A 21,053-nucleotide genomic window follows, 5' to 3' on the forward strand; every position below is an offset into this window, starting at 1 on the left:
ATAGCCATACCTACTTGGCTCAGAGGGATATACTTCTTAGAGTTATGTTTATCTGTTAATTACTTTCTGTACCCTACCCTTTTACACAGAAAAACTCCCTGAAACCCAATCTGAAGACTCATGACTTATAAATTCTTTGTTTAGCTGTTCTAGGTCCCCAATACGAGCTCCTTTATCTCTATTTTCCTAAATTGTGAGACATTCTCTAATCCCTAGAAGAATGAGACTCTCCCATTTTCATGGTGGTAACTTCCTTAAGGTCCTCCTCTCTTTCAATGGGATTTACCTCACCAAGTCCCACACCACACTGAGAACTGAGATTGCGGTTCCATCTGGGGCATTAGAAAGGTTAATAGATAAAAGGAGTTAATATTTATTGAGCCCTTACAAAAGGTAAAACACTGGGAAAAATACTTCGTGTTTTATAACTTGGCACACAGATGATGGTAGCTCTAGGATTCAAGGCAATATAATGCCCTCCCCTTGCATCTCGCCATATGTAAAGGGATTTTTTTTTCCCCGTATGCAATAATTTTCCCAAGTCAGTTGATTTTGAATTAACCACTTAATCAATTAGTGGGCTTTGATTTAATAAGTTAGAGATCTTAAAGATAGACTGAGCCCTTCCTAGGTCCAATAATTTTCTCTCCTGCTGGTTTGAGGATGCAAGCTTCCCTGTTGGGAGAAGGCATCTGGAGCAAGGAACTGTAGGCAGATTCTAGGCTCTGAGAGCAGCCCCAGATGACAGCCAGAGGAAAACGGGACCTTAGTTCTATAACCACAAGGAAATTAAATCTTCCAGCATGTATAAGCTTGGAAGCAGCCTTTCTCCAGTTGAGACTGGATGAGAAGTCAACACCTGCATTGCAGCCTTCTGCCGCCTCAAGCAGAGGATGCAGATGAGCCATGCCAGATTCCTGACAGAAACCGATATGTGTGTTAAAATGCTAACTTTTTGGCATTCTGTTACACAACAATATGAGGATAACAGATTTGGTACTTAAAAGTAGGGTGCTGGAAGGAATACCTAAGGACATGAGAACTGCTTTGGAATCAGGCAAGTGAGCAGGGCTAGAAGAACGTTAAAGAGCATGACAGAGAAAGCCCAGATTGCCTTGAATAGACGGTTAGAAGAAACCTGGACTTTAATCCTATGGTGAGAATTATAGGAGAGAGAAAGAAAATGATTCTTGTTATGTAATGGCAGAAAGCTTACCAAAATTGTGCCCTGGATTTACAGACAAATCAAAATTTACAAATTGGTGGTATATATGAGTAAACTTCTAAGGGAAGTGTTAAAAGTGCCTTCTGGCTTCTTCTTGCCGCTTTTGATAACATTTGAGAGGAGGAAGATAATTTGAAGAAGGAATTATTGAAGAAAAGAAACCAAAGCCTCATAATTATGAACTTTCTCAGGATCTCTCTAAAAGAAAAATACAACAGAATTAAGAGATTCACTATCATAAATCTCTTCTGAGTATAACTCTTCTGGGTATTAGTTTCTTTTGCTAAAACCTCAGAAAGCTCAAAAGGTAATTGTTGGTGGGTGTTTTTTTCCCCTTTATTGATTTAAGTATTACATATGTGTCCTTATGCCCCCATTGCCCTCCTCCCCCCGCCCCATGTCCTCACCCCTGGTGTCTGTATCCATTGATTAGGCTTAGATGCATGCATATAAATCCTTTGGTTGATCTCTCCCCATTACCCCACCCTCCTCTACCTTCCCTATGAGGTTTGACAGTCTGATAAATGATTCTCTGTCTCTGGATCTGTTTTTGTTAATCAGTTTATGTTGTTCATTATAAAAGATAATCATATTAAACAAATATTAGAATCTTTACCTTTTAATAGGAAAGTTTAATCCATTAACATGAAAACAAATACTATTTTTTTTTTTAAAAAAAGGACTTATTTCTGCCATTTTGTTTGGCTTTTCTATATCACGTCTTTTTTTTCATCCTCAATTCTTCTATTAAGGTCTTCTTAGTTTTTTTTTTTTAATGAAATATCATTTTAATTCCTTTTTAATTTCCTTTTCTGTGTGTGTGTGTATGTGTGTGTTTGTGTATTTTTTTTTTAATTTTTTTTAACATATTTTAGTATCAGTTGCCTTGGGGTTTACATTTTAACCTCTTAACGGTTAACCTTATAATAATCTACTTTTGAATTAATACCACATAGCTCTCATAGGTATCAAAAATTCTGATGCTAGGCTACTCCATCCCTCCCCTTTTGTGGTGTTGTGCCAAAAATTACATCTTTATAAGTTATGTGGCCATTTAATATAGATTTATAATTATTGCTTTATGCATTTGTCTTTTCAAACAAATTGGAAAGAAAACCAAAAATACAGTAACATTGGCTTACATTTTCCTAAATAGTTACCTTTACTTGTGTTATTTCTTCTTATGGCTTCTAGCTACTATCTCATGTCCATTTATTTCAACCAGAAGGACTCCCTTTAGCATTTTCTGTAGGATCTATCTATTAATTATGGAGTCCATCAGCATTTGTTTACCTGGGAAAATCTTCATTTCTCCTTCATTTTTACAGGATAGCTTTGCCAGATATAGGATTACTAGAGGCCCAGTGCATGAAATTCATGCATGGGGGTAAAGGGGGGTGTCCCTCAGCCCAGCCTGCACCCTCTCCAATCTGGGATCCCTCTCACAATCCAGGACTGCTGGCTCCCAGCTGCTCACCTGCCTGCCTTCCTGATTTCTGCTAACTGCTTCTGCCTGCCAGCCTGATCACCCCCTAACCACTCCCATGCCAGCCTGATTGATGTCTAACTCCTCCCCTGTCAGCCTGTTTGCCCCCAACTTCCCTCCTCTGCTAGCCTGGTCACCCCTAACTGCCCTCCCTTGCAGGGTTGATTGCCTTTAACTGCCCTCCCTTGCAGGCCTGCTCCCTCTCAACTGCCCTCCCTTGCAGGCCTGGTACCTCCCAACTGCCCTCCCCTACTTGCCTGATCACCCACAACTGCCCTCCCTTACAGGCCTGGTTCCTCCCAACTGCCCTCCCCTGCTTGCCTGATTGCCCACAACTGCCCTCTCTTGCAGGCCTGGTTCCTCCCAACTGCCCTCTCCTGATGGCATCTCATGGTGGCTATCTTGTGTCCACATAGGGGCAGGATCTTTGACCACTTGGGGGCAGACATATTGTCTGTTGGTTAATTTGCATATTATTCTTCTATTAGATAGGATAGAGGCCTGGTGCATGGGTGGGGGCCAGCTGGTTTGCCCTAAGGGTGCCCTGGATTAGGGCGGGGGTTCCTTTGGGGTGTGGGGTGGCCTGAGCGAGGGACCTATGATGGTTTGCAGGCCAGCCATGCCCCCTAGTGACTTAAGCTGTGACCCTGGTATCTGGGATATATTTACTTTCTACAACTGAAACTTTGTAACTTGAAGTGGAGCCAAGCTTCCTACTTGCTCCATGGTGACAGCCATTTCTGTTTGGATTTGTTTACCTTCTATAATTGAAACTTTGTAGCCTTGAGTGGAGGCTTAGGCTGGCAAGAACAGGTGGAAAGCTTGGTTCCTCTTTTGCTGAGGAAACGCCTCCCTCCTGCTCTCTGTTGCTTTAGCCATATTGGTTGAGTTTATTTGCATACTTTCTCTGATTGGCTGGTGGGAGTGGCTGGTGGGTGTGGCTTGTGGAGCAGAGTTGTGGTTAATTTGCATATTACTCTTTTATTAGGTAGGATTAGCTAACAGTCTTTTTTTTCAGTACTATAAATATGTCATTTCACTATCTTTGGTCTCTATGGTAACTGCTTACAAATCTGCTTTGTTTTTCTTTTGAGGCTTTTCCCTTGTATATATGATAAATCATGTCTATTCTGCTGCTTTCAAAATTCTCTCTTGTCTCTCCTTGTTTCAAAAGTTTTATTATAATGTGAGACAGTGTAGATTTGTTGCGTTTGTTCTTGCTAGAGTTCGCTGACGTTCTTGAATGTATAGATTCATGTATTTTATCAAATTATGACTTTTGGGGCATTACTTCTTGAAAATTCTTCCACATCCCTTTATCCCTCTCCTCTCCTCCCGGTCTTTCCATTATGTATGTTGTAAGAGTCATAGTATCCCACAGGTGTCATGGGCTCTCTTCACTTTTCTTCATTCTTTTTTTCTGTCTGTTCTTCAGACTAAACAATTTCAATTCACCTATCATCAGCATTTATGGTTTTCAATTCAGCCTGCTCTGATATTTTTGACTGAAAAAGAGCTTCTGTAATAAACCAGACATCGAAAGTATCCTCACAAGGTGATCTGATAATAAATTTCTACCTGGGCAGGTCATGGTGGGAAGTCATGTCCCAGACCTATAATTTCTTTAGTAAAAGTCAAGCCCACTCCATTGTTCTTGTACATCTAGGTTAATATACCTTTGAAATGCCAGAGTAGCCCTAGCCAGTTTTACTCAGTGGTTAGAGCATTGGCCTTTGGATTAAAGGGTCCCCTGTTCGATTCCAGTCAAGGGCACATGCTTGGGTTGTGGGCTCGATCCCCAATAAAGGGTGTGCAGGAGGCAGCCAATCAATGATTCTCTCTAATCATTGATGTTTCTACCTCTCTCTTCATCTCTGAAAATCAATAAAATAAATATTTAAAAAATAAATGTGAGAATAATCCCCTTTTTCATTCCCTTGGAAGCATAACCACTCTCAAGGGAGCACTGAGATATTCCTTTTCTGCATGTCATCAGTTTGGCTCAAATAAACTCTTATAAAATTTTTATACAGGTTTGGACATTTCTACATTGACATGTTGAAATTCTTCATCTCAGTTATTGTAATTTTTAAATTCAGAATTTGTTTGGTGCCTCTTTTTTCTTCCTGAGTGATTCATGATTTTAATAAGCCAGAGTCCCTTTGACCTACTGCTTTATTATTTCTCAGAAATAACCATTTCTCTTTTAGCTATTTTTCCCCCTGAAGATTAACATCATATTTCTAAATAATATTCTACTATAATTTCTTAATTAATCTATTTTTTGTTATTGACACTATTACAGGTATGTCCCCCTTTTCCCTACTTTGTCCCCCTCCACTCATCCTCTGCCCCCCTCCACAGGTCTTCCTCACTTTATTATCTGTGTCTATGGGTTATGCATATATGCGTAAATGTTCTTTAATGAATTTCTTCTAGTCATTCCCCCACCCGCCACCCCTCTCCCCTCTGAAATCTGTCAGACTGACTGTTCCAGGTACCCAGGCCTCTGGTCCTTTTTGTTTGCCAGTTTATTTTGTTCATAAGTGAGATCACATGATATTTGTCTTTCTCTGACCTGCTTATTTTGCTTAGCATAATAATTTCTTGGTGGATCCATGCTGTCACAAAGAATACAAATTCCTCCTTTTTTATAGGCACCTAGTACTCCACTGCTTAAATGTACGACTACTTTATTTATTTTTATCCACTCATTTACTGATGGGCACTTTGGCTATTTCCAGGTTTTGGCTATTACAAACTATATCTCTTTATTGATGGTCACTAATTTGGAGACATCATTCCTCTGATGTCCTCCAACTCTCTATCAGTGGTTTCCTTGAGCTCTATTTAGGCCAGTTAATCTAAAGTCTATGCCAAACAATTCCTATAAATTGCTTCCTCATGGACAGTTTCTGTTATTTTTTTTTCCCCAAAAAAATGGGCCATATTTTTAGTGTGTTTTTTTGTGTTTGTTTTTTTTTTACATGCTTTTCATTTTCTTATGGATAAGTAAAGATTTTCAATAACTATAATATGGTAACTCTGGAAGTTATATTCTTCTTCATGGTCAAGGTTTGTTTTTCTTGGTTGCTGTGTGTGGTTATTTGTTTAGGGACTTTTCTACTTTTTCCTATAAAGACAATTTGTGGTCTATGAAATGTTTTCTTTAACTTATGCTAAGTTCACATGTTGACAGAGATTTTTTTTTAATGCCTGAACCAACACCCCACCATCATCGCTCCCTTTGCCCCACCTAACTCCCCTCCTAACACACACACACACACACACACACACACACACACACCCTTTGCTTGTCGGCTCAGTGTTCAGCATTCCTTCAATGTTTAGTGGAGCCATTTACAACTCTGCCTTAGCCTCCACTTGAGCCTAAGGATTATTAGAGAGAAGAGTTTATGGTTCTAAGTACATATCCTGCCCCGAGTTTGCACGATACTGTCTAAATTACTATACACAGGGAGCATTTTAATGTCCTACTTCCACACAAAATCTCTCTCCCCCGTTTTTCTTCCCAGGTTTCCAGGAAGTATATTCTTTGTCTCAACCTCAATCTCTTCCCCAAGGCGGTAAGGGTTGTTCATTTCCCTTTCATTGTTTTTAAGAAATGCCCTCACTTGACTGCTTTCCCCTAAGAAAGCTTTGTGTTAGGCAAAACAAAGCCAAAGTGCCTTATATCAGTCCTCAGACAGCCTCAATCATATATCAATAGACAAACATAATTCTTATAGAACAAGATGACTCTTCACCCTTTTGAAGCAAGAACCAGAGTTTCATAATGGAAATATGGGCTGATATCTTCAAGACCTCTAGAAGGAAAGAGCAGGGGGGGGGGGGGTACCAAAGGCAATAAAAATGCCACAACACTCCCCTCCACCTTCAAGTTGCCTTTTTCTTCACTTGACAGTCATTTGGCTGCTATACACCTTTGACAACTTTGTAGAGTTCCAATGAGGTTGAATCTGATGGTTTTTTTCTTGCTTGTTTGTAGTTGCAGTGGAAGGATGGGTCCTCAGAGCTATTTACTGTTTATATTTGCTGATGTGACTCTTAGATAGTTTATTTTTCATAATGGCTGTGCTTAATTATTGCCTTACAAAATTCATGAAAATTTAGTGTGCTCGCTTCGGCAGCACATATACTAAAATTGGAACGATACAGAGAAGATTAGCATGGCCCCTGCACAAAATTCATGAAAATTTAGCAAATGGTTCTCATGAGCCAGTACAGACTGGTTCCAGCACACTGGAATAGATAGTAACTGAGGATCTAACAGTTTGCCAAGATCCCTGAGCCTAGATTGGCTCTCCAAATGGAGGGGTTTTCTTCAATGATGAAGAAAATATTAGAAAATTTAAATTAATCATGCTTAGAATTATTCTCCACAACCAAGTGGGCTTTGTCTCAGTTATGTAAAGGTAGTTCAAAATTTAAAAAGCAATGCAATATATCACAGCAGACTAAGAAAATTCCTGTCTGTATGTACGTGTACATGTGTGTAAAATCTTGGCTATTGTGACTAATGCTGCAATGAACATGGGAGTGCACACATCTCTTCAATATCCTATTCACTTCCTAGGATATATACCCAGAAGTGAAGTTGCTATATCATATGATAGGTCCATTTTTAATTATTTGGAGAGACGTCCACAATCTTTTCCATAGGAGCTCGATGAATTTCTATTGCCACCAGCATTGCACAGGGTTCCCTTTTCTCAACACCTTTGCCAGCACTTGTTTTCTCATCTTCTTAAGAGTAGCCATTCTGACAGGAATAAGGTGATATCTCATTGTGGTTTCATTGGCATTTTCCTGATGAACAGTGATGATGTTCAGCATCTTTCATGTACCTTCGGCTATTTGGATGTCTTCTTTGGACAAATGTCTATTTTTAGTTTCTCTGCCCATTTTTTAATTAATTTTTTGGAGTTTCATATTTTTGTATTTTGGAGTTTTATATTTTTGTATTTCATATATTAACCCCTTATGCAATATAAGGTTTGCAAGTATTTTTCCCATTCTGCATGATACCCTATCTTTGTTTGTTTCTCTTGCTGTGCAGAAACTTTTTTGTTTGCTGTGCTTCCACTTGATTTTTGCTTTTGTCACTTCTGTTATTTAGTTATATCCAAAAAGAATTTATGACAAACAATGTCAAGGAGCTTCTTTTCCATGTTTACTTCTGTAACTTTTACAGTATAAAGTCTTATGTTAAAAACTTACACCATTTAGACTTCATTTTGTGAGTAGTATAAGATAGGGGCCCAATTCATTTTTCTACATGTAGTTATCCAGTTTCCCAACACCACTTATTGAAGACAATCCTTTCTCCATTGAGTGTTCTTGACTCCTATGTCTAACATTAGTTGACCACTTACGCAGAAGTTTAATTCTTGGCTCTCTATGCTGTTTCATTGGTCTAGGTGTCTATTTTTATACCAATACCATACTGTTTTAATTACTATAGTTTTGTAATATAGTTTGAAAGCAGGAATTATAAAGCAGGCTTTGCTATTCTTTCTCAGGATGGTTTAACTATTTGTGGGTTTTTATGAGGCCACACAAATTTTAAAGTTGTATTTTATATTTCTGTGAAAAAAATGACATTGGATTTAGGATAAGAATTGTGTTTAATCTATAGATGGTTTTGAGTAGTCTGAACATTTTAGCAGTATTAATTCTTCTAATCCATAAGTATGAGATATCTTCCAGTTGTTTGTGTCTTTTTCAATTTCTTTCAGCAAAGCCTTTCCTTCTAGTTGTAGAATTTCCACTCAGGCAACCTTCCTATGGTTCTGGATGATGTCTGTTTTGTCTTTCAGTTATAGTTTTGAAGTGGTTGTGTGAGGCAGCAAGTTCATTTGTTTCAGACTTCTAGTATATTTTATAAAACAATGAAATGATAGGATGAGAAAGCCTTAAAGATTTGCATACTTTTGTTGTTTTGTGAAATTTCAACGTAGGATATTATTTCCATTGCTTTTCTGAGAATGTCAAAGGGAAGGAGGGAATGAGGGAGGAAGAGGAAAAGACAGAGAGAGAAGGAGGGAAGAAGGGAGAGAAAGAGAGAAAGAGAATGAAAGAAACATCACTGTGAGATAAACACATCCACCAGTTTCCTCCTACCCGTCCAACCCAAACTGGGAGCATAGATCAAACCCACACCCTGGTATAGCCCTTGTTAATGAATTAAACCTATGACCCTTTGGTGTAGAGGCTAATGCTCTACCCATTAAACACACCTGCCAGGGAAGAGACATTTTTAGTACTCTTACCTTTTTTTTTTTTTTTTTAAGGTGGCTGACACTTCTAAAGATCATGACACAGGCTAACTGAGTGACTTTTCTTTCCACAGTGATGGACACAGCAGACACCTTCTCTCATGAGCTCCTTGTCAGAGGACAAAGGGGGCAAGATCTCCAAGAGCTGCTGAGAGAAGTAGGACTGGCAGTTGAATACTGGTTGCCAAAGCTGCAGGAACACCTGGGTGTGAACAGTATACAAGCCTTACAACACTTAGAAGAAGACGACCTCCAGAAGCTGAAATCCCAGGCACAACATCCCTGGGAGAAAAGGGCTCTGGAGAAGCTACTTAACTCAAATAGCCTTTCTAAGTTTCAGGAATCTCAGATAAAAATAATAAAGGAACGACACAAGAAGGCAGAACAGGCATTGCAGGAGCTAAGAGTCTTTCAATCAGAAGGGAGGCAACGACAAGAAGAGGCAGTGAGGAAAAAGGAGGCAGAGCTGAGACAGGAAATGGAGATTCCCAAAGAGTACTGGCCACCCCCCGAAAAATCCTTAAGAGAAGTGATGGAGCAAATGCATAAACAACTCAACCTCATGGAGGGCACACTGTCTCACAGGCAAAACCTCCCAGACAGAGATCTCGTGAGATGGGCATCTGGAGGGCTGGCGCTGCAGGGAATTTACAAAACCAGCTCCCACAGCAGCCTTCTAGAGAAGAGAGAGGAGATACTCAGTGTCCCCAAAGAGTTCTTACTCTTTGGCCCTGAGCACAGCATTCGGATGGAAACCAGAGAATTTACATCTTCTCAAGAAGAATCCAAGTTCAACCAGATGACAGAGAAGCTGGGCTTCAGTGTAATTGCCTCAGCCCAGGGTGGACGTTGGGGATTTAGCATGGAAGCTGGTATGGACTACAGTAAACTTTCGGAATCCAAGGAAACCCAACAATCACGTTCTGAGCACTCATATTTCTGCTCTACCAAGTTCAGCTATGTTCCACTTGCCTCCTGCCACTTTTCCATGGATCAGCTCCAGTTCTCCAAAGCTGCTCTTCAAGAACTGAAGTGCATTGAAGACCTTGTGGGTCAGCCTGCAGACACAGACAGACCCCCCTTGCTGAGGCACAGGGTTGATGCTTTCTTCCATAGGTTTGGCTCTCATGCCAACCAGGGCCCTCTGCACCTGGGAGGAATCTACTGGTGGAAAGCCATATCAGAGGGTTTCCGAAGTGAGCAGCTGGCAGAAGTAAAACAGCAGTCAGCAGAGGCCCTGAATGGTTACATAAGGGGCAGCTACAGTGGCTTTGGAGTGAAGGTTGCTGCAGGTGTGGATGGAACAGGCTCCCATTCAGAAACTGCAACCCAAAGTACAACTTTCCAAAACCTCCAAACCAAAGTTGAATTATCTGAGGCTCAGACAGGTGGCCCACCAGAAGCAAATGGCTTTCTCCATTGGAAAGCTGGCCTAATTGCCAGTAATCAAACCTGGAGTGTCATCGACCGGGGACTTCAGCTGGTGCCCATTTGGGACATCATCCTTTCCAACCACAGAAGTGATTTTAAGGATCCATATCAGGTAGCTAGCTTACTGAATGATAGCTACAAAGCTCTGGCATGCTTCACTGCCCAGACCCAGTATGCAGAAGAATTACTGAGTTCTGGGAAGGAGGCTGGGGTTTCCCTAGAGGATGTGAAATCCTGGGAGGTATCTGACCCTGAAGAGCAGTTTCAAAAACTGATAAATTTCATGCAAATATTGAGCAAAAAAACAAACAGTTATGACACTTGGGTTAACATATGCCTCACAGATCCGGGTCTGCAGAATTTTCTGGTAAACACGGTTAATTTTTACAAAAATTCTTCCATCAATAAAACTAAGTTTATTAAATCTCAGTTGCGCAGCCTTTTGGATCCTCACATCTACAGAGTGAAAAACTTTCCTCAGGCTCATTCCATCATCCAGTGGGTCTTCCAGCCAAAGTCAGTGCAGGAGCACAACAACATCTCCCAATTTACTGAGCTAATTAAAATCTTAACGGAAACCAAGAATGACCTTATGGAAGTGAAGGAGAAATCTGGGCCTGCAGAAAAAGTGGAGGAAGCTCAGAGGAAGGCCACGTATGAGGTCAGTTTATCTCTTGGCAACTTCTTGAATTACCTCCAAAAAATAGAGCAGCCAGACACACAGCTACTGCTACTTTCCATTGCAGCTGGTGCAGGATATCATGTGGAAAACAATAATTTTCAGCATCTCCTGGGGTGTGAGGAGTTAGACTTCCTACTGCATAAAATGCAAACTGCCCAAGATAAATACCAGGAACTCAAAAATATTTGCACGTACAGAGCTCAGGCATTTCTGGTGCTCACAGGTCTGACAGCTACCGTTGGAGTCATGGCTGTTCCTCCAGAAGAAAAAACACAACGCTTGGCATTAATAAGGAATCTCCTGGGCCAATCTTTGTCAAATGAAGTTGTCAGTGTCCTCTCCAAACCTGGAGCAGACTATGATTGGAAAAACCTAGAGAAAGACTTAAGATTGCTCATTGATGGTAACTATGATGCCACCATTTCTTCATTACAAATGGATGGTATAATTAAAGACTTGCAAAGTATTTTCCATGAAAGGAAAGAACCTCATGAACCACGTGATAATGATAATATCAAAGGGGAAGTCATTAAAGATACAGCCTTCCTAGATTTACTCCATAATCTAGGCTTAGAAGATTTCTACCCAAAAAAGATGAATAGAACTAACTTCCATCTGATCAACAAGACTTCTGTGTACAACAGTCAGCCTAGTTCTGAAAGGGAGCTTCCCATATATTTCCTTCAGAAGCTACAAGTTCTGGATTATGGGCTGCGATACCTCGTCTTCAGAGATGATGGAAACACACAGAATCAAGTCAATCTAAGTGACTCAAATAAGGACAATGAGGCTTTTAACCCATATAAATACTTGTTTGAAGACAGGGATATTCCAATTAACCCTTCACCCTCTAACCCTAGGCCCCATATTCACCCTCTGGATATTCAGATGGCAATTCTTCACTGTGCAGATGATTTTGCCAGACAGTATATTTTGTCCAAACTTTCCATTTGCCAGTTTGCACTCCCTCTTCTTATACCAAATCCCTGCAATTCTCAAATTGAATTCTCTCTCTGGTCTCTCAGTCAAATTAGAAGGAGCTGGCAGGAAGCAAGGAAATCACCAAGAGAGGAGAAGATCAATTACAAGAATAAGCAGATGTGTAGAGTCTCTACCCCCATTGTGTCCTTTATAAAAGTTGGAAATGGCTTCTCTGCTTCCAAATCTCAGATCATGAACTGTCTCCTGAGTAAACGTAAACATGATGTCTTTTTCCACCGCCATTGCAGAGGGAGCACCAAAGACTGTCTCTTGATGGGGGGAGTGGTGGAAATCTGCTGGTTCTGTCCTGGCGGGGAAGATGAGGACAGATTTAACAACTGTGTGGCCTTCACCAATCTTCATGGAGATGCAAAGGAACATAAGAAGCAACTCACCTTCCTGCAGGAAGTCTCTTCTCTAATTGTCGTCCTGATATCAACTTCTGACAAAAATAAAGAAAATCAAAAAATTATTTGTGATTTGTGTCAGTCTCCAAGACCTTTGATCTGTTTAGTTGATAATGAAGAGAAAAGCCTGGGCAATAATTCTAGCCAAAAAGTCATAATTGGAATCAGAGACAGAAATGAAGCAGAATTAACAGATGAGCTTGTTACTACAATCAGACGCTTGCTGGAGCTCTCAGACACTGCCCTCAGCTTAGAGGATTGTACTCCAATAGCTCGCAAGCAAGGATTCCTTATTGACGAAGACCAGAGAGACTGCAAGGAAGCCAAAGAAAAGGCAGAGGTTTTAATAGCTCTACTGAGACAATGTAATATATCTCAAGTAAAGGAAAAGTTATTACCCCTTCAGGGACACCTATGGCATCTTTGGTGTAAAAAGGACAAAGAACTCTATCATTTAAGAGAAAAGGGGAATCGAAGCATTGAACAACACAAGAGTGAGATTGAGACAGAAAAGCAAAGAATACGGAATGAACAGTTGAAAAGAGCCTTTCCTCCCAATGAATTAATGCAGTCTGTCCTTGAAATTCTCCAAAATCACTCAGAAATTCAAACCACACACTACTTTTTGCAATGGCTGAGTGTGTTTTTGGACAACCTGACTGCAGAACACTTGGAAAAACTGAATGAAAAGAAAAACTATTTGTGGTCACTGATACAAGCAGAAAAGCAAAAGGCACCAAAGAGCACTGACCTACAACGCTGGCAAAAAGAGATAGACGCTATCTCCACAGAGATTAATGACTGCACATTGGGAATTGAGCAACTTCTCAGAGAACTTGGCCAGATCTATGAAGCTCTGGAAGAAGCTTCCCCCACTAAAAATACCCTTTATCTCTCCCTTCCCCAGATTGCTGCAGATCTGATGATATCTGGTGCTCCCATTGAGCTGATGGATGGGGATGCTTCCTATGTGCCTGTAAAGTGGGTGGCAGCTGTTTTTGACAAGGTCTCTGAGAAACTTGGCAACAAACGGCTGTTTGTTCTTTGCATCCTTGGCCTACAGAGCTCAGGGAAGTCCACCCTGCTGAATGCACTTTTTGGGCTGCAGTTCAGTGTCAGTGCTGGCAGGTGTACCCGGGGGGCCTACATGCAGCTCCTGAAAGTTGAGGACACTTTCACAGAGGAAATGGGCTTTGACTTTGTGCTTGTTGTGGACACAGAAGGCCTTCGGGCCCCACAACTCAGCAATAAATCCAAAAACCGTGACAATGAGTTGGCAACCTTTGTCATTGGACTTGGAAACTTGACTCTGATCAATATTTTTGGGGAAAATCCATCAGAAATGCAAGACATTCTAGAAATAGTGGTTCAAGCATTTTTGAGGATGAAAAGAGTAAAAATCTCCCCTAGTTGCATTTTTGTCCATCAGAATGTGGGGGAAGTCACAGCTAAAGACCAAACAATGGAAGGAAGAAGGGAGTTAGAACAGAGACTCGATGAAATGGCAGCTACAGCAGCTGAGCAAGAACAGTGCTCAGATGTAACCCGCTTTGCGGATGTTATTAAATTTGATGTCAATACTCATGTCTACTACTTTGCTCACCTCTGGGATGGCAATCCCCCAATGGCCCCTCCTAATCCTCGCTACAGCCACAATGTCCAGGATCTGAAAAGTAGAATTCTTATGGCTGCCAAACAGGAGTCTAGGGGCAGCATCATGAAGATCTCAGACATGAAATTGCGAGTTCAAGATTTGTGGAGAGCCCTAGTAAATGAGAACTTTATTTTTAGTTTTCGGAACACTAGAGAGGTCATGGCCATGAGCAGATTGGAAACCATGTATAACCACTGGACCTGGGAACTAAGGAGGCATATGCTATCCTTGCAGAACCAACTCATCAACCAGATTAAGAATGGCAAAATCCAGGAACTAACAATAAGCACACTTGAGGCTCCGGTTACTGAAAAATATACAGCCATCCAACAAGAACTGGAAAAATATTTTAATGAAGACCCAGATAGTGAAATAATAATTCAGTGGAAAGCAAGTTTTGAAAATAAACTAATAAACCTTAAAGAGGCACTTATTTTTGAGACCAAAAATAAAGCTGAGGGACTTATCAGTTATAAAAAGAATAAAGAAATACTAGATAACAAAAAGTCAATTTATGCAAAGGAATTACTGGAAAGAAGCCGAGAATTGGCTTTAAGTCTAAAGGACAAAGAATTGAGTGAGGAAGAGCTGCATGTCAAATTCAATGAAGTTTGGGTAAAATGGGTCTCTGAAGTGTCCTCAACTGTCCCTCCAGTCACAGAGCCTAACATTGATGTAGATTCTGAAGGCATCCTTTTGGAATATTTTAACAAGGAGACAGATGTGGTGAATAGAGTGAAGGAAAAGTCTAAAAAAGTATTTGAAGTCAATTATGAAGAACATGTCAAAATGAGCAAAAGGTTGTATGTATTAACAAGGAGTTTAGATGCAACTGATAAAGAGTCCATAAAGAGGACTACTGACAACATTATTTCAATATATACTGAAAAAATTAAAAATTTAAATGGGCAACAATGTGATTACAATAGAAGTGATTTCCATGAAATCCTGAGAATAATAGAAGAGGGGGTGAAATCTGTACCCACTGAAGCCACATACACATTTACAAGTAAGTACAAAATTGACTTATCTTTGTGTTTATTCCAAAGAGCATCTGATCATTTTAAGGAGATGCATGAGGCATTCAAAAGAGCAAATGATCCTGTAAATTATTTGGAAAGCAAGAAAGATGATTTCCTCAGGAGTTTTAAGATCTCTTGTCAAGGAGCAACCTCAGTCACAGCATTTGTTGATTTTCTGTGGGAAAAACTCATTCCTGCTGTCTATGACATGATTTTGGAAAAAATGACCCTTAATATTGCTGGGAACATGCGAGCTTCATGCCCAGAATTTAATGGAAACAGGGCTAACCTTGAGAAACACATTCTTATCTCTCTGGCAGAAAAAGAAAATTTTGATGATTATTGGCAGTACCTTCATAACCCAGAATCGTTTTTTAGGAATTACATTCAAACCCATATTAAAAGATATTATTCAGAACAAAATAACCAAATAAAGACTAATTTACAAATAAGCATAGGTGATATCAAGAATGCCATCCTCTCAGCTATCCATGAGTCCACAGCAATGGCCAAAGATAAAAGCAGCACTGCCTCTGAGTGGTTGGATTTGTTCTGTGATCACCTGGGGAGTAACTTGAACTTTCCACGAAAAGACTTGATAAGCATTGAACACCAGGAATTAGAAGATATTGAGTTTCTCAAAGAAGCCATGAGTGAACCTTTGGATAAATTAATGATCAAAATAGAAAAGATATATTTGTATAGTCCTGTAGAAGACAAGGTTCTTGAAATCCAGAAAGTGCTCTTTGAACATCTCTGTGGCTGCTGGAAACAGTGTCCCTTCTGTGGAGCAATTTGTACAAACACAATCCCTAACCATGACGGAGACCACAGTGTTCCTTTCCACCGTCCTCAGGCTGTCAGTGGAGGCCGATGGGTTAACAGAGACTACTTTGTTATTGAGTCCTGTACTAGTTTGGTTGCAAGTGATCGTTCATTTATTTTGAAAGATGATTGTAAATTCCCATATAAAAACTATCGAGAGGCAGGAGGGGAATATGCCACATGGAGCATTAGCTCAGACACATCCACACAGCCATACTGGAAATGGTTTGTCTGTCACTTCAGATCAAACCTAGAAGAAAAATACCAGAAAAAATTTACAGGTAAAGCTGAAATCCCTCAGGCATGGACCAAAATCACAAAGCAAAATGTGCTTGATGACTTGAAAGAGCAATAATACTCAATGCCCACAAAAAAAAAATACCAGAATCTAAACAAGAGTTACAGTACCTGGACAAACTGAAAATACCTCCTCCTCACAATGAGAAACTTTATTTCCATTTTTTCAAATGAAACAGCTAAGAATAAATCAATTAACATTTCAATAATGTAAGACACAGACACATTGAACAGAACATCAAACTTCAGAGGAACGGCAGGGGAAAGCAGAGGGGAGGTAGAGGTCAGATAAGAGATCAACCAAAGGACTTGTATGCATGCATATAAGCATAACTGATGGACACAGACACCAGGGGGGAGGGATGAGGGTAAGTGCTTGGGGATGCGGGATGTCAGGGATTGGTCAATGAGGAGGGAAAGGAGACATATGTAATACTATACGTAATAGTTTAAACAATGAAGAATTAAAAAGGAATTTAAGATTTGCTGTTAAAAGGACTTCCTTTTTCTTTTTTTAATTTTGTAATAAATTTTTATTGTTCAGATTATTACAGGTGTTCATCTTTCCCCACCCCACCCCCCATAGCTCCCCTCCACCTGATATCTCACTCCACTCCACCCCACCCCATGCCCTTATCCCCTGCCACTGTCTTCATCCAGAGGTGTAAGATTTTTGTTCAATCTCTTCCCACACCCCTCAGTCCCCCTTCACCCTGAGAATTGTTATCCATCCCCCCTTTTCTGTGTCTCTGATTCTATTATATTCACTAGACCCTTTTGTTCTTCAGATTTTTTATTCACTTGATTTTTAGATTCCCTTGTTGGTAGGTATGTATTTGATGTCTTTTTGTTGTTCATAATTTTTACCTTTTTCTTTCTCTTCTTAAAGAATACCCTTCGGTATTTCAAGTAATCCTGGTTTGTTGTTGATGAACTCGTTTAACTTCTTGTTTGTGAAGTTCTTTATCTGACCTTCAATTCTGAATGATAGCTTTGCTGGATAGAGTAATCTTGGTTGTAAGTTCTTGCTGTCCACTCCCTTCTGGCCTGCATAGTTTCTGTTGAGAAATCATTTGGCAATCATATGGGTACTCACTTGTAGGTAACTAGCTATTTTTCTCTTGCTGCTTGTAAGATTCTCTCTTTGTCTTTTGCCCTTGGCATTTTAATTATGATGTGTCTTGGTGTGGTCCTCTTTGGATTTCTTTTGTTTGGGGTTCTGTGCACTTCCTAGACTTGAAAGTCTATTTCTTTCACCAGGTAAGGAACGTTTTCTGTCACTATTTCTTCCAGTAGGCCTTCAATATCCTGCTCGCTCTCTTCTTCTGGCACCGCAAAAATCCGGATGTTGGTACGCTTAAAGCCATCTCAGAGGCTCCTTTCACTATTCTCACACTTTTGGATTCTTCTTTCTTTCTGCCTCTCTGGTTGGGTGTTTTTTGCTTCCTCATATTCCAGATTTTGGGCTTAACTCTTGGATAAGGTAACCAGACATCCTGCTTTTGGCAGGTCAATCCCAATTTTTAACAATTTGTCCCAGTCCCGTGGCGTTTTAAAGAAGTCCCGATTTTTGGAAAGATTCTTTTAAACCTTTTGGACTTCTTTAAAATGCCGTGGGACGTGGAACACATTGTTAAAAATCGGGACTGTCCCACCAAAAGCGGGACGTCTGGTCACCTTATTCTTGGAGTACATTGATCTACAGTTGATTTTCTGCATAATCACTGAACCACCCTGGTTGGGCTTGAAAGGTTTAAAAAAAAATAAATTTATATTGTGATGTCATTATAAGACAAACAGAAACTAGCATAAATTAAAGAAATCCTTTCATATTCAGATTCTTTTCCTCTAGGAACCAGCATTATTATATTATTTCCATTCAGCACAATCTGGTCTAATTTAGTAATCCTTTCTTCTTGTGTGATTTCATTAGAGGCAGCAGCTGCATTAGATAAGTGGTAGCCTTAGCCACCATGGCAGCACTGGAAGTGGTCTGCTTGCACTGAGAAGTTTTGAAGTAGATCTTGCTCTCTCTCTTTCCCAGAGGATAAAAATATGAGAAAGTCCAGGGAATGGGTGTGCTATGGATTAAATCTTTGTGTCCTCAGTGGGATCAGTGATCAGTACCCTTATTAGAAGAGATACCAGATCTCTCTCTCTCTCTCTCTCTCTCTCTCTCTCTCTCTCTCTCTCTCTCTCTCTTTCTCTCTCTCTCTCTCTCCCCCTCTGCTCCTCTCCCTCTCTCCCCACCCCACACAAACATGCATAAACCAAGGAAAGAACATGCAAGCATACAGTAAGAATCTAGCCAACTGCAAGCCAAGAAGAGAGTTCTCACCAGGAACTGAGTCAGCCAGCATCTTGAGTTTAGATGCTCTAAAACTACGTGAAATAAGATCCTATAATCTAAGACACCCAGTCTATGGTATCATGTTATGGTATCCTGAGCTGACTACAAGGTTTGTTTAAAGATGACTCCCATTGGACTATGTGGAAAATCATAATGAACATACCATTTTTCCTATTGCCTTGAAATTGTAATTCTCCTTAATCATGCTAGCCCTTCACTAAGGTCCCAGAAAGCCATTCAGCCATTTAGAGTAGAGCTGTGCTACATAAGCGGACAAAGAGTGAAAAAAAGCTTTCATAATTACACTGTCATGATAATTACTAAATCTGCTGTCTTTGAGGTAGTAGTAGTGCATGTGAAACGTTGGGCATGCAAATTAATCTCTCTCTACTCAAGTGCCCTCTCTCTCAAATAGTTGGGGAAGATAAATTCATTGCTATATAGAAGCATTTAGTGCCACACACTGAGTAAGTATACTCTAAGGCACATGTGTCAAACACAAGGCCCGCGGGCCAAATCCATCCCACCAGGCCTTGCAATGTGGCCCGCACCGCGCTGTCATCACTGCACTCCGCTGCGTTTCCATCACAATGACAGTTTATGACTGTTCAGTAAACCATTCGGCCCGCGATTTAGGCTGGATTTTAGATTTTGGCCCCTTCTCTGATTGAGTTCGACACCCCTACTCTAAGGTATTATAATGATACTAGTGGCCTAGTGCATGACATTCTTGCATGGGGAGTTCCGGGTGCGGGGGGGGGGGGGGGGGGGGGGGGGGGGGGGTGTCTCTTCACCCAGACTGCACCCTTTCCAATCAGGGACACTTGGGGACATCCGACTGCTGGTTAAGGCCCAAACCCTGTGGGACATCTACCTGAAACGAACGTTGTCACTGGTAGTTAAATGTGAAAAGAGAACCCAGAAGGCTGGCTAACCTTAATGGCTCTGAATAGTCAGAGCTATTAACTCATTGTTTAGTTGAGACTTTGGTAGTTGAAGCAACTTTAACCTGTTAATCATATGTAAATTCTTGCTGATTTTCTATTGTTGGAATTTCCAGCCTAAAGGATGCGGGTGTATCTCAGAACCTCAATAAAAAATAAATAAAAAAAAATAAAGCAAAAGCCCAGAGCAGTGGGTAGTCCTCCCCCTAGAGGTGGACTCCCACCTAGCACCCCATTTTCCCAAATGAACTTTTTTCCAGTCTCTTTTCATTTGTGTGCGACCTTCTCCAGGAACTGGACTCTGAAGTGGAATCCTGAACCACGTGGGACATGATAAGGGATCCCACAGACATCCCTCTCCATCCTGGGACTGCTCGCTTCTAATTGCTCACATGCCTGCCTGATCGCCCCTAACTGCCTCTGCCTGCCTGCCTGATTGCCCCTAACTGCTCACCCCTGCCGGTTTGATCTTGCCTTAACTGCCTCTGCCTGCCTGATCCCTGGGGCCCAGGATGCATGTGAATCAGATTCCTGGCTGGCAGACCACTGACAGCAATTTATCCAACAGTTGATTCTGCATGGAATTGGGGCTCCCTCCTCCCTCCTATCAGGGTCTGGTTTGAAGGCTGACCACACCCTCAAATGCAGGAGACCCAGAGTTCCACTGTGCCCTGGCCAGTCAGGGCCAACAGCCCCCTCCTGCCAGAGCACCTCGGTGTCCCAGGGCCCACAACCCTAGCACAATGGCATCCCAAGGCCCACAGCCACCTCGGCAGTCAGTGCTGGTCACCGTGGCCCCCTTGGTGGTGGCGGTCAGTGCTGGTCACCGTGGCCCCCTTGGTGGTGGCGGTCAGTGTTGGTCACCGTGGCCCCTTGGTGGTGGCAGTCAGTGCTGGGTTTGCTGCAACACCCATGGGAGCCAGGGCAGAGGACTGAGAGGTCAGCAATTCAGCCTGCTCATCATCCCGGCCCACCTGAGCCTAAAGTGTCATCAGTCCCCCTGGCATTAAACACCACCTGTATACTGATGACTCCTAAGACATATGTCTCACCCACACTTCTGTCAAATTATCAAACATTTGCCTACTTAATACCTCCATTTGGAGGTCTTAAAAACATCAAGCTGGACATGCTCAAAACTGGATTCTAAACATACCATTACACAAAACCTGCTCTCTCTACTGACAACCTTTCTCATCTAAGGTAAAACTAAATCATTGTTTCAATTCATTGTGTGGCTCTTGTGGAGTTATTGGTCTCCTCTTAAATCGGGGGAGAGGAATGTAGGACCTGTCTGACCTGCAGGCCTCATAAGGCCGGATGATTTTGTATGGCCCGCCAATGATATTACAAATATCCAAATGGACCTTGGCAGAGAAAGGTTCCCCACCCATATAAGATTTAAATGCTTACCACCAAAATCTCCATTATTTTCAATAACATACTTAGG

The 21,053-nt window shown here is 41.1% G+C and overlaps 1 protein-coding gene and 1 pseudogene across 3 annotated transcripts in view; both read left to right on the plus strand.

Annotated features, from left to right (window-relative positions):
• LOC118712451 (interferon-induced very large GTPase 1-like) overlaps positions 1-16,402 on the plus strand; it is a 30,772-nt gene extending 14,370 nt beyond the window's left edge. For 2 of the 3 annotated variants that reach the window (XM_045578128.1, XM_045578127.1), the window contains exon 3: positions 9,085-16,402. In XM_045578128.1, the coding sequence (XP_045434084.1) occupies positions 9,087-16,367 (7,281 nt within the window). In that variant the 5' untranslated portion in view covers positions 9,085-9,086 and the 3' untranslated portion in view covers positions 16,368-16,402. Of the gene's footprint in view, positions 1-2,582; positions 2,625-9,084 lie in introns of those variants that run through there. The other variant, XR_006740930.1, reaches the window with a different exon arrangement.
• Positions 6,847-6,942, plus strand: LOC118713897 (annotated as a pseudogene).
• Positions 16,403-21,053: the final 4,651 nt, after the last annotated feature.

The sequence above is a fragment of the Pipistrellus kuhlii genome, unplaced genomic scaffold (assembly GCF_014108245.1).
Source record: "Pipistrellus kuhlii isolate mPipKuh1 unplaced genomic scaffold, mPipKuh1.p scaffold_m20_p_9, whole genome shotgun sequence".
Taxonomy (NCBI): domain Eukaryota; kingdom Metazoa; phylum Chordata; class Mammalia; order Chiroptera; family Vespertilionidae; genus Pipistrellus; species Pipistrellus kuhlii.